The sequence below is a fragment of the Panonychus citri genome, unplaced genomic scaffold (genome assembly GCF_014898815.1).
Source record: "Panonychus citri isolate SS breed McGregor unplaced genomic scaffold, ASM1489881v1 Contig00138, whole genome shotgun sequence".
In the NCBI taxonomy this organism is placed as follows: Eukaryota; Metazoa; Arthropoda; class Arachnida; order Trombidiformes; family Tetranychidae; genus Panonychus; species Panonychus citri.
This window is the reverse complement of record NW_026515543.1, coordinates 2,416,796-2,430,336: the sequence shown is the minus strand read 5'-3', so window position 1 is coordinate 2,430,336 and position 13,541 is coordinate 2,416,796. Positions and strand designations below refer to the sequence as shown.

Here is a 13,541-nt window from a genome sequence, read left to right as displayed (position 1 = left end):
GTTATGAAAACTCCGTTGATTTGGTTCATTGGTGTGCTCTTTATATCGTTGAATGTGGACTAATTTGTATATCTTAATTTAAGATTTTACTTGGTCATAGATTGGATGATTGTGATGGATGTTGATGATTTTGTTGGTTTTCTTGTCGCACACCAACCAAAGGTCTAAATGGTCGTGGATTAAATGAGTGTCGAGGACTAGTTAAAGGTTGATTGTGACCTCTATTGTGATAATCTGTTCGGAATGCGGGAGAAATGATTTGTCTCAACGCGACTACATTTTCATGATGAGATGATGTTGGTTGGGGTTGTTGTCGATTAAACTGACGATTTGAATACCGATTAGATGACCAGACAATTCGTCGAGGTCTCGGATTATCGATCTGAAGGTTACCAATGTCCGGTTCTTCTAATCGGCTAATCGCCTGATATCCTTCATTTCCTTGTTGTTGCTGCTGTTGATGTTGATGTTGATGTTGTTGACTAATTGCCCGAGAAGGTGGGTTACTAGACGATGAAGTTAATTGTGGTGGTTGATGATATTGTTGGTGTTGTGAAGATCGTTGATTAAATTGACGGACAGCGAAAATATTTCTATTAGAAGGGTAAGAATTATTGTTCCACCAAGAGTTTCGAATAAAATTTGACACTGGAACTCGACGATCTTCGAGAGGAATAACCTCATAGTCGGTGTCAGAAGTCACATTAGTTATAATATTGGCGAAAAAAGTCCGACAAATGGGACAGAGTTGACTTCGTTGAGCCCATTCAAAGATACAACGGCCACAGAATTTGTGTAAACATCCATCGGCATAACTGACCACCGAACAAGTATCCAAACATATTGAACAAACACTGTCCGAACAAGCAGTTCAAGTTATTCATTACGATCCATTTGAAACTGTCGACAAATGAACAAATTTTCAGAATAAGTTGAACGAAAAAAGAAATTCAGTTTTTCGATTAATCGATATAATCGAAAATATCTGATCCTTGGAATCGTTTGTTTGGATCTTTTCATTTTCTCTCAGCATTTTGATTGAACATAAAACAATTTGTTTAATCTGATTGACACTTTTCCTTTTAATTAATTTTAACCATGGATTTTATGTGATCTACTTGCTCTTAATCTGTGTTACCTTTTCCTGACAAATTGTCCATTTGTTGTTTCATTTCATTAGATTAACAAATTTCGTTTCTATATTTTTCTCACTTGCATGGTCATTGGATTTGTCCCAATTTCGGTAAGATCCTAGTTATGAATGTGCTGGTTTAGCTTAGATGGAAATTTGATTTAATAACATTACCAAGCAATGAGATACAATCAACAATAATCTTGGTGAGTCAACTATTAATTACACTAAATCAAAAAATCACTTAAACTATTGAAGATCAATAACCGTTACAATTAATAATAACACTTCTATGGTGATGATGCTGTTGGTATTGATGTTGATAACAGTTAGCTCAAAAGAATCTGAATATTTGGTTGATTATTAGATTTCCTACAGAAAAATCCTTGTGATTAAGGATTAGAGTCTTAACATTGATTTTATTTCCAATTTGTATTGAAGTGAATTATTTACTCATGAAAATTTCTAGCAGTTATCAACACCAACATCCTAAAAGTGTTCTTATTGATTGTTACTGTGATTGATTTCCAATAATTTACCATGTGATTTAGTTAAATTAATAGTTAATTTTGTATTTACTTTCTCAAGGTTCATTGGTTGGAAATTTAAAGTTCCATCTAAGCCACACCAGTACAATTATTACTAGAATGTTATGACTGTTTTCCTATTCTATTCTACAGCCAAGTAAATTGAATTGTCCAATTTCTGTGTGAATGGTTTGTACTTCCGAACTTTAGAGTTTACCAATTCGAATTCTTTTAATGAATTTGAATTGATTGTCTCAGTGAATATCCTGATAATTTACATTCACTTCTTTTAACGTACAAATTGAAACTTGCGCTTTGAAGTTCTTTTCATGTGTTGAAAGGTCTTGGGTTGTTTTCGCTTGTAAACTTTTGTAGATTAACTTGTCCTCCTTTATCGTCTTTTTTTTCTTTTTTTCTTCTATTTCATCTTGATTTTCCTTCTTCTTTAACATTTCAGGTAATCGTAATATCATGTCAGTTAATCATCATCTCGAAACGGATCAAGTTAAATACGAAAGCTATGAAAGGGTATGTCACTTTTTCTCTCACTGTTTGTTACCCTCTCTTCCTATTTCTCTCTCTCTCTCTCTATTTTTTATTCACTTTTACACCCATTGGGTAAACAACCTATTGTTTGTTCACTAATTTCTAATATCTTTCTTGTCTTCTATTGATTAGGATGAACACACGATCACTCTAATTGTTTACATCAAGGAAATTGTGGATGGTTCTTACAAGGTGACTTTTGAAGAGTCTACTGTCAACATCGTGTTTCAAACTAAGTAATTATTAATATTTCTATTCTATTTATGTAAACATTTTCTCAATTTGAAATTCTTTTCTTTCAACTATAGTAATCCTCGGTTAATATCTCCTGAATTTGCTGATTGTTCACCAGAAACTGTTTTCGATTGGACAGTTAACCTGAAAAAGGAGATTGTCCCTGAACAATGTACCTACAACAAATCGGCTTATAAACTTGAACTTAAATTGAAGAAGAAGAAACCATTTAAATGGGATACAATTGAAGAATCTAAACCTAAAATTTTAAAGGATCAACTTCAAGAAATTGATTTAGCTCGATTACCACTCGCACCAACTAATGTTTGGATACCCGCTACTCCAATGGAAGGTGATATTGTCTCAAACGAAACAAATTATTCTAATCTGTAAATATTTTATTCTTTTGATTTTCTCTTAAATTTTCTCATTATTTTCTAATCAACATTCTTTATCTATCTTCTAGCGGAGGAGATAATTACAAAGCATCTATACCACTCCCACCACCGGAAGAGAAGAGGAGTTTCGCCTCAAAGTTTTCAGCTCTTAGCAGTTTCTCGGTTGGCGAAGTGGGTTACACTGGTTTAGATAATCTTGGTAATACTTGTTTCATGAACGCTGTTCTCCAATGTTTATCCAATACCCAAGAATTACGAGACTATTTCATGGAAAGTCATTTTAAAGATGATTTAAATCAGAAAAATATCTTCGGTACCGGTGGTCAACTCGCCATTTCATTTGCTGTCTTAATGAAACATCTCTGGTCAGGCGCTCATCCCTCTTATTCACCATCGAAACTTAAATCATTACTTAGTGATAAACTTTCTCAATTTTCTGGATTTGCTCAGCATGATGCTCAAGAGTATATGTCATTTCTAGTTGATGCTCTTCATGAAGATATCAATAGGGTTCGACATAAAGGAAATGTTGACATGAATGGTACAAATGATGAAGAAAAACACCGACCTGATGCTGAAATAGCAGATGAAGCTTGGTATAAATATCGAATGAGAAATGATTCTGTGATTGTTGATCTTTTCCATGGTCAATTTAGATCGAAAGTTCTTTGCCCTGTTTGTCCTTCTCGTGCCAATGTTTCCATCACCTTTGACCCTTTTCTTGTTCTACCTTTGCCTATGCCAAAAAATCAAATCATTCATAGTGTATTCTTTTTCCCTCGAGATACCGCCAAGAAACCAATTCGTTATTTAGTTAAATTACCTCAAGATTCAGAGATACGAAATTTACTTCACTCTTTATCCATTATCACTTCAATTTCATCAAGTAACCTTAGACCTCTTCTCACCCGCAATGGAATGATTCTGAACATATTGAAACCCAATGAAACAATTCCAACATTAAACAATATTGAAATGTTACTAATGTAAGTACTTTTTTCATCTTCATCGAAATCCTGATTCTAATTTCTTTTCCCGTTTCTCTGACAAACCATAGATTTGAAACCTTGAGCTCTCAAGATGTCGGTGAAGAAGTTTATGAATTTGCTGTCCAACAGGTAAATATACTCAAGATTTGCTCTTTCAACTTTAATAACAAATGTATTTATTTTCCGTTCGTTGCAGTTACTTTCAAATCCACCTTATCTAAAAGCTTGTTCTAATTGTAATAAAGTTTCACTTGAAAAGGAATTGAAAAGATGCACCAAATGTTATCGAGCCGGTTATTGTGATCAGTAAGTTAATTTGAATCTTTAGATTTGATTAATTTAACTAATGTGATGAAAATCATTTTCACTCTTTTCTACAGAGAATGTCAAAAGGCAAATTGGATTAAACATAAGGAAATTTGTTTCTATCGCCCTGAGCCTGTTGGTTGTCCTTTCATCATTTCCATCCCTCAGTCTCAATGTACATACAAAAATTTAAATCAATTGGTTTCTGATTATTCACGATTCTCTGTGGATGTTTACTCTCCATCCTATCGAAGTGATTCTATCGATGAATGTCCAGAAAATAAGGACAGTGACAGTGGAGTTTATAGTGACACCTCTGAAAACTCTTGTTCTTCATCTTCAACTGCAAGTAGTTCATCTTTTCCCAATTCTTCTTCCTCATCTACCTCAACAGCAACAGCAACTTCAACAACATCAACATCCACTTCATCTATCACCCCATCTTCAAGTTCATCTTCAACAACCTCAAGTCCAGTCACAGCTACTTTAGTTCAACAAAATTTAACCTCAAATCAAGTAAAAGCCAAATTTCGTTTACGATATCACCATGGCCGGTGTTTTACCAGAATATCTGATGATAATATAATCACAGAATCGGAAGATGAATCAGAAGATTCAATTATAAAAGATCTTGAGTCAAAATATTTCCTCTCAATGGAATGGAAATCAAATGACCGGGGTAATAATCAGGGTGAAGGTTCATTTTTAATTGAATCAAAAGATCAATTAGATCATAACTACGATATACTTGAAGCTCAACGAATAGCATCTGAATGTCGTGAGCATACTCTCCAAGAGTGTCTAAGTTTATTCATCGAACCAGAAATTTTATCGGCAAACGAAGCCTGGTTTTGTCCATCATGTAAAGAGCATCGAGAGGCAACCAAACAATTAACTCTTTGGCGTTTACCTCCAATATTAATAATCCAATTGAAACGTTTCATGTTTAAAAATCCATATTACAAAGAAAAGATAAACAAATTTATTCAATTTCCTCAGGAAAATTTGGACATGACTGAATTTTGTTGTCCCGATTCTCCTCAAGTTGGACAACAAAGACCAATCTATGATCTTTATGCGACCATCAATCATCATGGTGGCATGTTCGGTGGTCATTATACTGCTTATGCTCGAACCCGTTTCAAGAATCGTGAATATGGTAAGAAGAATGAACAATTTTCCAAAATATCGGAAACTTTGAATGAATCGAAAAAAAAAGTTCTAACTCATTTTTTTTTGTTCTCAATTCCAACAGGTTGGAGATGTTTCGATGACTCTCGAGTCCGAGATATGAACAAAGAAGAAGTGACAACTGAAAATGCATACATATTATTTTATAGACTTCGAGAGGAGAAAATCAATCAATAATTTACACCACTAACAAGATGAATTTAATCAAATCTACGCCATAATCGAATCCATGTTTTTTTTTATTCTCAAAATTATCTAATCAATAACGTTCATTGATACAAAACATCAAATATATATTTAAATAAAGAATTAATTAAACCCAAAAAATACTCTCTTAACTAATTAACTTTGATTAGTTATTCTAATGAAAGTTAACCCGCATCGAGCTGAGAATTGTTAATTGCGATTAACTTGATATTGAATTTACTTCTAATTTGATTGTATTCTAATCAGTTGACAGTTAACTTTTCCAACGATTTCATGATCTTCAAAATGGACTTTCTAGTTTTTTTATTTCTTTTTCTAGTTACATTTAATTACACTTGTAATTGTTTACTATTCATTCAAGATCCAACTGATGATCTAAATCAATGTGGAGTTCCTTGGGACGATGTTAATGCGATTGCCGAAGTTGCAATAATTAGAAAGTGCCAAGAAGATTTTGCCGCTGGTTATCCCTCTTTTTGTGGGTTCCGTTTATACTTCGAGTTACTTTGGGACTACATCACGGGAACGGGACAATTAGACGATGAAATCTCTCAATTAGCTAATCAACTTTGGAATTCATTGATGTTTCCAACTTCATCAACTGAATTAACGGTTCGTAAAGTTTTCGAAACGCTTTTTGGTGACAAAATTTTGCCAACAGTGAATCCCGACAATTAGTAAAATGTAATTAAAGTATTAAATATAATAAACTTTATAAAGAAAATTAAAGTCAATCGATTAACTTTTTCAACAATCACAACTTCGGATACTTTTGATTCCTTGATTTTCATCAGAATCCACAGGTTAGTGTGAGTGGAATAATTTTTGGATTGTTTGATTATCTGAGTGAGTGAATGTTTGATAAAAGTGTTTTAATGTTTATAATTGTATTAACATTAATTGTGAGGAATACAATTTGTTTTGTTAAGGATATTTAATGAAAATAGAGGAAATTGATTGTTATTTGTTGGAGTTGGTTAAGTGGAGAATCGTTTTAACTGTTAAGCTTTCATTTCGACATCAGTGTTGTTTGGTTGATGGAAAAGAAATTGTTCTTGATATTGTTCCAAGAATTCACTTGATCGACCTTCGTCTAGGAACATGGAATAAACTTTTTTCAGCTCTTCTTTACCAACGGCTTCTTCTTTGGTTTTACTCTTTAAATGGACTACGTTCGCAGTGGTAATTAACTGCATCGCATATCGAAGACTTGTCTCGGCTCCGATACGAGCGAGAAGAATCAAAGCTTCTTCCGTTAATTTAACGTCTTCTTCTTCACATCGAATTTTGAGAATGTAAGAGATTTCATCTTCTGAGTAAGGGACAGTTGATATTATGGTCATTCTATCAAGAAGATCCAATGGAATTCCGTGAGGTGAAGCATAATTAGTTCCTCTAATTGTTGTAATTCCTCGATTACTGGCAACTATTAAAATTGGAGCTAATGGAGATTCAAGGGCTCGATTTAGAAAAGAAAAACATTCGATATCCAACATGTGAACTTCGTCAATGAATAAAACTCCAGGAACAATTTCTGCTTTTCCTTCTTCTCTCCATTCACTGACTTTTTCGTTTATTTGTTGACGAACTTCAGGTTTAATCTCTCCAGTATCGCCTGAGAATAAGGCTAAAAATCCTTGAGTTCGACTGTTGATTACATCAATCTCATGGAGAGAAACCGTATGAGTAACTTCTTTCCTCTTCTGTAATTCACCACTTGGACATTGAACAAATTTCGTTTGAGGACCCATAGCATCATAATCTCGAGCTCGAGTAAAACTCCTTCCAATTTTGGTAATTTTACCAGAAGATTTATCAATAATGATAACATCTCCAGCTCCAATTTTCTCCTTAGTTAAACAATCAATCATCTTCTGGCCAAGATCATAAATTGTTTCCATATCGGTAGTTTTCATTGTTAATTTACCAGTTTTATTACCAGATCCAGTGCTTGGTCGATCGATAACAATTTCAACAACTTCACCTTCAATTATCTCGGTTTCCTCTTTTATTTTAACAGCAATCGATCGTCTGAAAGCTTGCATTAAAGCCTCAGACTTACTTATCTCTAAACTGAAAATTTCCGATCCAGAGATAATGGTGAAAGGTGTTTTTCGACCCAATGATTTAAATAAAGCAGTGGCAATTGCTGTTTTACCGGTACCTGGTTCACCGGCAATTAAAACTGCTCGCCCGCAGATTTTACTCTCTTTAATCATTTGCATAATCAAACCAGCAGCTCGTCTAGCATTCATTTGACCAACCATACCTTCCGAGATCTAACAGAATAATCAAAAAAGATATATATATAGGAAGAAAAGAACAAACCAGAAATTAGAAATTAAATACAAAATAAAAAAAAACTAATACCGAACCACATGGATAAGAAAACAAACCTTTTTCGGTTGAAGAAATTCATCCAAACCAAGACCACGAATATGAGAATGAACACCAATTCTATCAACCTTTGTGAGATCTTTCATCTCACTCGCTTGTCGAGTAATTTGTAACATTTTTAAAAATACTAATCAAGACAATTAATAAAAAAGAAGAACAATTAAACTTAAATCACCAAGAGAATAACAAAATCTATTAATCATATGGAGCAAAAAAATGGAAAAATTTGAAATCACATTTTCTACAACAAACTTACATTTTCTCCCGACAGATGGACCACCTGTAGAATTATAGATTCTGATGAAAAAACGTCTCTTTTTTAAGCTCTGTGATTTATCGTAAAAAACACCTTTCTCACCTTAATTATTTATAAGTAACATATATTAACGTGTTGTGCTAAACTCGGCGAACGTTTTGACACCTCGAACAGCGAAATGGCCCAGAAAACTCCAGAAACGGAACCACTTCAAATACTGGTAAGCTTAACTTACATTATCCTCATACAAATCTTAGAAACCACTCACTATATAGGTACTTTAAATTACATACTTAAAATAACTTACTTTCAACTCTTATTATACCACTATTAGAATGATTTCAAAACACCAAAAAAGGAAGCAATTAAAACACTGAATGAATTCATCGACCACCTTCAATTTCCACTAGAGGAAAAAAACAAACAAGAATTATTAATTAAACTCGATGGTCTACCAATTATACGCTTCATTGATATCATGGTAAAAGATAGTGAATGGGCTTCACAAGCTTCACAAGAGACAATCAAAAGAATTGATTACTTCTTAACCATCCTAAAGAAGCATAAAGAAGACGAACAGATAAAAATATTAGCAGTTCCTAGAGAGATTAAACTAGATCAAATGTCGAACCAACAACTGAGAACAACTCTTAGCCTCGAATACAACCAAACAAAATCGTATCCTAAAACTTGGTACAAAGTTGACCACATGGAAATAAGACCGACAATCTTGGTTAGAATCGAAAATATTAAAAACAAGAAAGATGAAACAATTGGCCAACAAACAACACGAATAGTTAAAGAATATCTGGAAAACACCGAGGATGATATTGGTCGTATTGTCAGCATTGAACCAGGCAGAGAAGTAGCCAAAATCAAATGCTTAGAAGTTCCTGACAGAACACAATTATATAATTATCTACAAACCAAACAACCTCAATGGATAAGTGAAATACCATGTATTGTTAATCCTCAAATACTTATACAAAATGTTAAGTTCGATGCGAGAGATGCCAACAACTGGATTGAGAGATTCTTTATAAAAAATAGATTGAACAGGGAGAAAAGACGTTTTGAAATGAAAATACTTCATCACACTAAGGGAATAGGACAGTTGAGAAATCTTTTCATCGAGGTCTGTCCATCATTGAGAGAATTAATTCAGAGTAGATTTGGTGAAATGTTCGTAGGTCTCCAAATGGTACATGTTAAAGATTATTTTAACATAAATCTTTGTCGTAAATGTACCATGTATGGTCATACAACCACGAGATGTAACAAAATAACCAAATGCCCATATGATGGTGAAGTTCACCTTAATCAAGGGTGCCCGATAATCGATCAACCATCTAAGTGGCGATGCCCGAACTGTTTAAAATTCGGTCATTGTGCTTGGGATGTTGATTGTCAAGTTTACCAATCAAGATTGAAAGCTGAGATTGAAAAAAGAAACTTTAAGTATACTTGGATAATGAATTAGGGTACAAACTACTGCAGTTTAAGATTAACGAGTTGAACATTAACACATTATAGTCAACAAGTTAATCGATTAACCATTAACCCTAAGTTAGAGTAAGATGATATGTAACAATTAACCATTTCAATTAAAATCTCAAAATAAGTTTCTCACGATAAACATTTAAATTACCAAGTTAAACAAACAATTACCAAGTTAAACAAACAATTAAAACCAATTAAGAAAACAGATTATACCCTCTCTCTCTTCTGAACTCTCAATCCTCACAAAACCTCTCACTCATTTACCACCACTAATCCCTTCAAGAAAACTCTCTGTTTATCCCATAATAATGAATCATTACAACAATCTTGTAAAACTTAATCATAAGAATGACTATTTTGTTAAAATTTCGATACCAAGTAAATCATATCATCAAAATTACATCGATCATATTCATAATAATTTCATTAATCACAAAGAAAAAATCTCCTTTATCGTGAAAAAACCCAAACATATAATAATCTACTTCAAAAGTTTTAATTTCTGTTGTGAATTCAGAGAAAGTGTAAGTCGATTTAGCCCAAAGTGGAAAATTTCAAGTGTTAAAGCTAAAGAAATAAGAATTAAATTCTCAACAAGAATTAAATTTGAAAAAGTGAATAATAAATCGCTCACTCGTCACATCATTTTTGAAAACTCGTTACAATCGGACACTGAAACGGAAGTGGTCTCCATCAAAAAAATTGCTGAGTTTACCATCGTGAAAGTTAAATTATCTGGTACCAACCGTGATATACTTATCAACAGAGACAACAAAATCAAGATAACAAACAAATTTGTGCAATTTTGGGATGATATTGGCTTCATTTTCTGTACAAGGTGTGGCAGCATTTACCATGAAGTTGAATACTGTACATCGAGTCATAGGTGCCTAAACTGTTACAGAATCTCACATCACAATTGTCAGGCCGATACAAGGTGTATAAACTGTGGACCACAATCCAATCATCGATTTAACGACCTTAAGTGCCCAAAAATTGAACAAGAACTTCGACGATTAACAAACAACGCTCATTACCAATACGACACTGTTTTACTTCCGCCTGCGTTCATAGTTTATAATAATGTCAGAGATTAACATCATCTACAACAATGTAGCAAAAAACATTCAGTTAACAGAAAAAATGATACAAAAAGCCCGTTCCTCCCACAAAACAATCACTGTACTTGTAGAAACAAATAGACGAACTTCATTCAACCTCAACTTCAACAATAACTTCATTAACAATGATCAGGTCACAATCATCGCATCAAAAGATCTTAAAATCAAATTAGCTACGAACGAAACCACAAATATGACTGGTGTACTAGTTGAAAACAAAATGGGTGAACAATTATTGATATTCGGTATTTACATAAGAACAGTAGATGATACAATCTTACATGTTAACAAATTAAACGAACTCATTAACCCATTCGATACTCTACCCATGATACTAATGGGAGACATCAATTGCCACCACGAAAAATGGTCGTACAAAATAACGAGCGTAATCAACAGAGGTAAAGCCATTGCAGAAATGCTTGAGAAACTGAATTTACAAGTCATTAATAAACCCACTCCCAACAACTATACCTATGTGAGTCGAGTTAATGGAGTCAAAGGATGGAACGATATTATAGCATCTAATGTACAAGGAGTCGAGTTGAGCTACATGGGAATCACCTTTGACCACATGGAATTTAAAATATCGATAAAACTCCAAACCAACTTCTACAAGGAAAAGAAACCACCACCTAAGTATCTTATCTCTGATTATCGTATCCCTAGACAGTTAAATACAATCCCAAGCCTCCCCTCAGAAATTGACAATTTAGCTAAAAAACTAATTAACTTTCCTAAAAGGTTCAGAATTTCAAAAACACTAAAACACATAACAAATAGAAAAATCAATAGACTAAGAAAGAGAATAAGAGAAAGTGACAATCTTGAGATCGTCAGAGAGATAAGAAGAAGAGAAAAAGAAATGAGAGATCAGAGCGAGGAAAAATTATTTGCATATTTAAAAAAGATCAAAAATTCTAAAGACATTTGGTTACAATTGAAGAGACTCTTCACCAAAAGAAAAACACTGAAATCAATCGTCGAGAATCGAAGTGATGAGGATCCTTTTCTCTCGAGCTTCACCTTTTCCAACCCCTTCTTCAATCAGACAACACCAACTCGAAGTTGCCCCCTCACAGTCGATGAAATTAACCTTTTAGAGAAAATAAAGTTCAGAAAAACGTCAGGTACAGCTGATCCATTCACAATAAAACAGTGGAACAAATTTTGGAAGACCAACAAATCGTTTCTCTCCGAATTCATTGCCCACTGTTTTACAATAGCCTACATACCCCAACCATTCAAAATGTTTGGTGTAACATTAATTCCTAAACCTGATGGTAGATTTAGACCACTAAGAATCGCCTGCTTCTTCATGAAAATATTTGACAAAATACTAACTCAGAGAATACAAACAAGATTAGAAGACTTTCTATTAGCAGATACTCAGTTCTCGAACAGAAAAAACATCAACAACACAAACCTCCACATCATATTGTCAGAAAAAATCAGAGAAGGAAACACCCTTGTAGCCCTAGATGTTGAAAAAGCATTTGACAATATCAACAATGAACTAATACTGAAACGACTAGCCACCCTAATTGATGAAGGAACAGTAGACATGATGAGACAGTTACTAGCATGTAGATGGTTATCCTTCTTTGATGGTAACAAGTTCATATTCGGAATTGAGAATAGAGGAATAGCGCAGGGAACGAGTAATGGACCGCTGAACTTTATCATTGGACTTGACACCATAATTAGAAAAATGTATGAACAGAAAATTGAAAGTTATGCATTCGCTGACGATCTCACGATAGTCTGTAGAGAAGAAGAAATAGAAAAGAATATCGAAGAAATAAAAAAATTCATGAACACAGCAGATTTAAAGATTAACAATAAAAAAACCCAAATTATAAACGATAAATCAGAGAAAATGATAACGGGGAAATCTCTCTTTCCAACATTATCAATCATCAAAATCAAAACACTTATCAAAAGTAACCTAAATAAAATCACCACAGACAACATGGTTAAATACCTACCCGTAAAATTACAAAACATCCTGATTAACTCAATTGCACCGAGCTTATTATATAAATTGGGACCCATTAACTTCCATAGAAATTACCAACATGAAGAACTTGTATCGAAAGTCCAGTCAGTAACCAACTCAATCCTCCATCAAACGTACAAATATGAAGTGATAATGAGTAACTGGACTCCCCTGATGACAAATAAAATAGTTAATCCGGTTGAAATTTGGTTAAATGACATAATCAAATCCTTAATACAAAACAACGCGTACGAAAATGACTGGCCAATACTAAGCTGCTTCAACAGACCCACCAAAAAACTAATAATAAGAAAAACAACAAAAATTAATAACATCTTATTCCCATTAGTTAATTTCTTCACCTATGGAAATAACATCATCATCATATCTGATGAAGAAAAAACTCAAAAATTTGAACTAGTTGAAAATTTATGTTATCATGATCTAATTCTCAATGCAATTTATCTCATAGTTAAACTCAAACGAGGAAGATACATCATCAACATACCCAACCATATCAGCAAATTCGAGAAGAGCCAAGCAATGATAGAAATATCGAACATCATTCACACCCCCGATCAAAGAATCATGTGGACATCACTTGAAATGGATAAGCCGACCGAAACAGATCAAGAAGCAATTAGAATTACCCAACCGTACATCTCATGGAACAACCTGGAAAAACAGATACAAAGATACATCAGAAAAATTATCACCAATGACTATTATAAAGAAAAT

At 33.5% G+C, this 13,541-nt stretch overlaps 3 protein-coding genes across 4 annotated transcripts; 2 read left to right on the top strand and 1 right to left on the bottom strand.

The window, feature by feature from the left end:
• The first annotated feature begins 1,034 nt into the window (after positions 1-1,034).
• LOC128393059 (ubiquitin carboxyl-terminal hydrolase 19-like) lies at positions 1,035-5,650 on the top strand. Of its 2 annotated transcripts, none has more exons than XM_053353170.1 (9): positions 1,035-1,243; positions 2,117-2,187; positions 2,338-2,441; positions 2,514-2,828; positions 2,906-3,823; positions 3,895-3,955; positions 4,023-4,132; positions 4,207-5,291; positions 5,388-5,650. In XM_053353170.1, exons 2-9 carry the CDS (start codon positions 2,131-2,133, stop codon positions 5,498-5,500), a joined length of 2,763 nt encoding a protein of 920 aa, XP_053209145.1. In that variant the 5' UTR covers positions 1,035-1,243; positions 2,117-2,130; the 3' UTR covers positions 5,501-5,650. The 2 variants fall into 2 exon arrangements, with proteins under 2 accessions (XP_053209145.1, XP_053209146.1); XM_053353171.1 differs by lacking the exon at positions 1,035-1,243 and adding an exon at positions 1,319-1,338.
• Positions 5,651-6,381: 731 nt separating this feature from the next.
• On the bottom strand, positions 6,382-8,144 carry LOC128393065 (ruvB-like 2). Its single transcript, XM_053353178.1, has 2 exons — positions 7,927-8,144; positions 6,382-7,809 (listed from the first exon to the last, which is right to left on the bottom strand). The coding sequence occupies exons 1-2, from the start codon at positions 8,041-8,043 to the stop codon at positions 6,532-6,534; spliced, it is 1,395 nt and encodes a 464-aa protein (XP_053209153.1). The 5' UTR covers positions 8,044-8,144; the 3' UTR covers positions 6,382-6,531.
• A 74-nt stretch (positions 8,145-8,218) lies between these two features.
• LOC128393070 (uncharacterized) lies at positions 8,219-10,049 on the top strand. Its single transcript, XM_053353192.1, has 2 exons — positions 8,219-8,403; positions 8,518-10,049. The coding sequence occupies exons 1-2, from the start codon at positions 8,362-8,364 to the stop codon at positions 9,661-9,663; spliced, it is 1,188 nt and encodes a 395-aa protein (XP_053209167.1). The 5' UTR covers positions 8,219-8,361; the 3' UTR covers positions 9,664-10,049.
• The last annotated feature ends 3,492 nt before the right edge of the window (positions 10,050-13,541 follow it).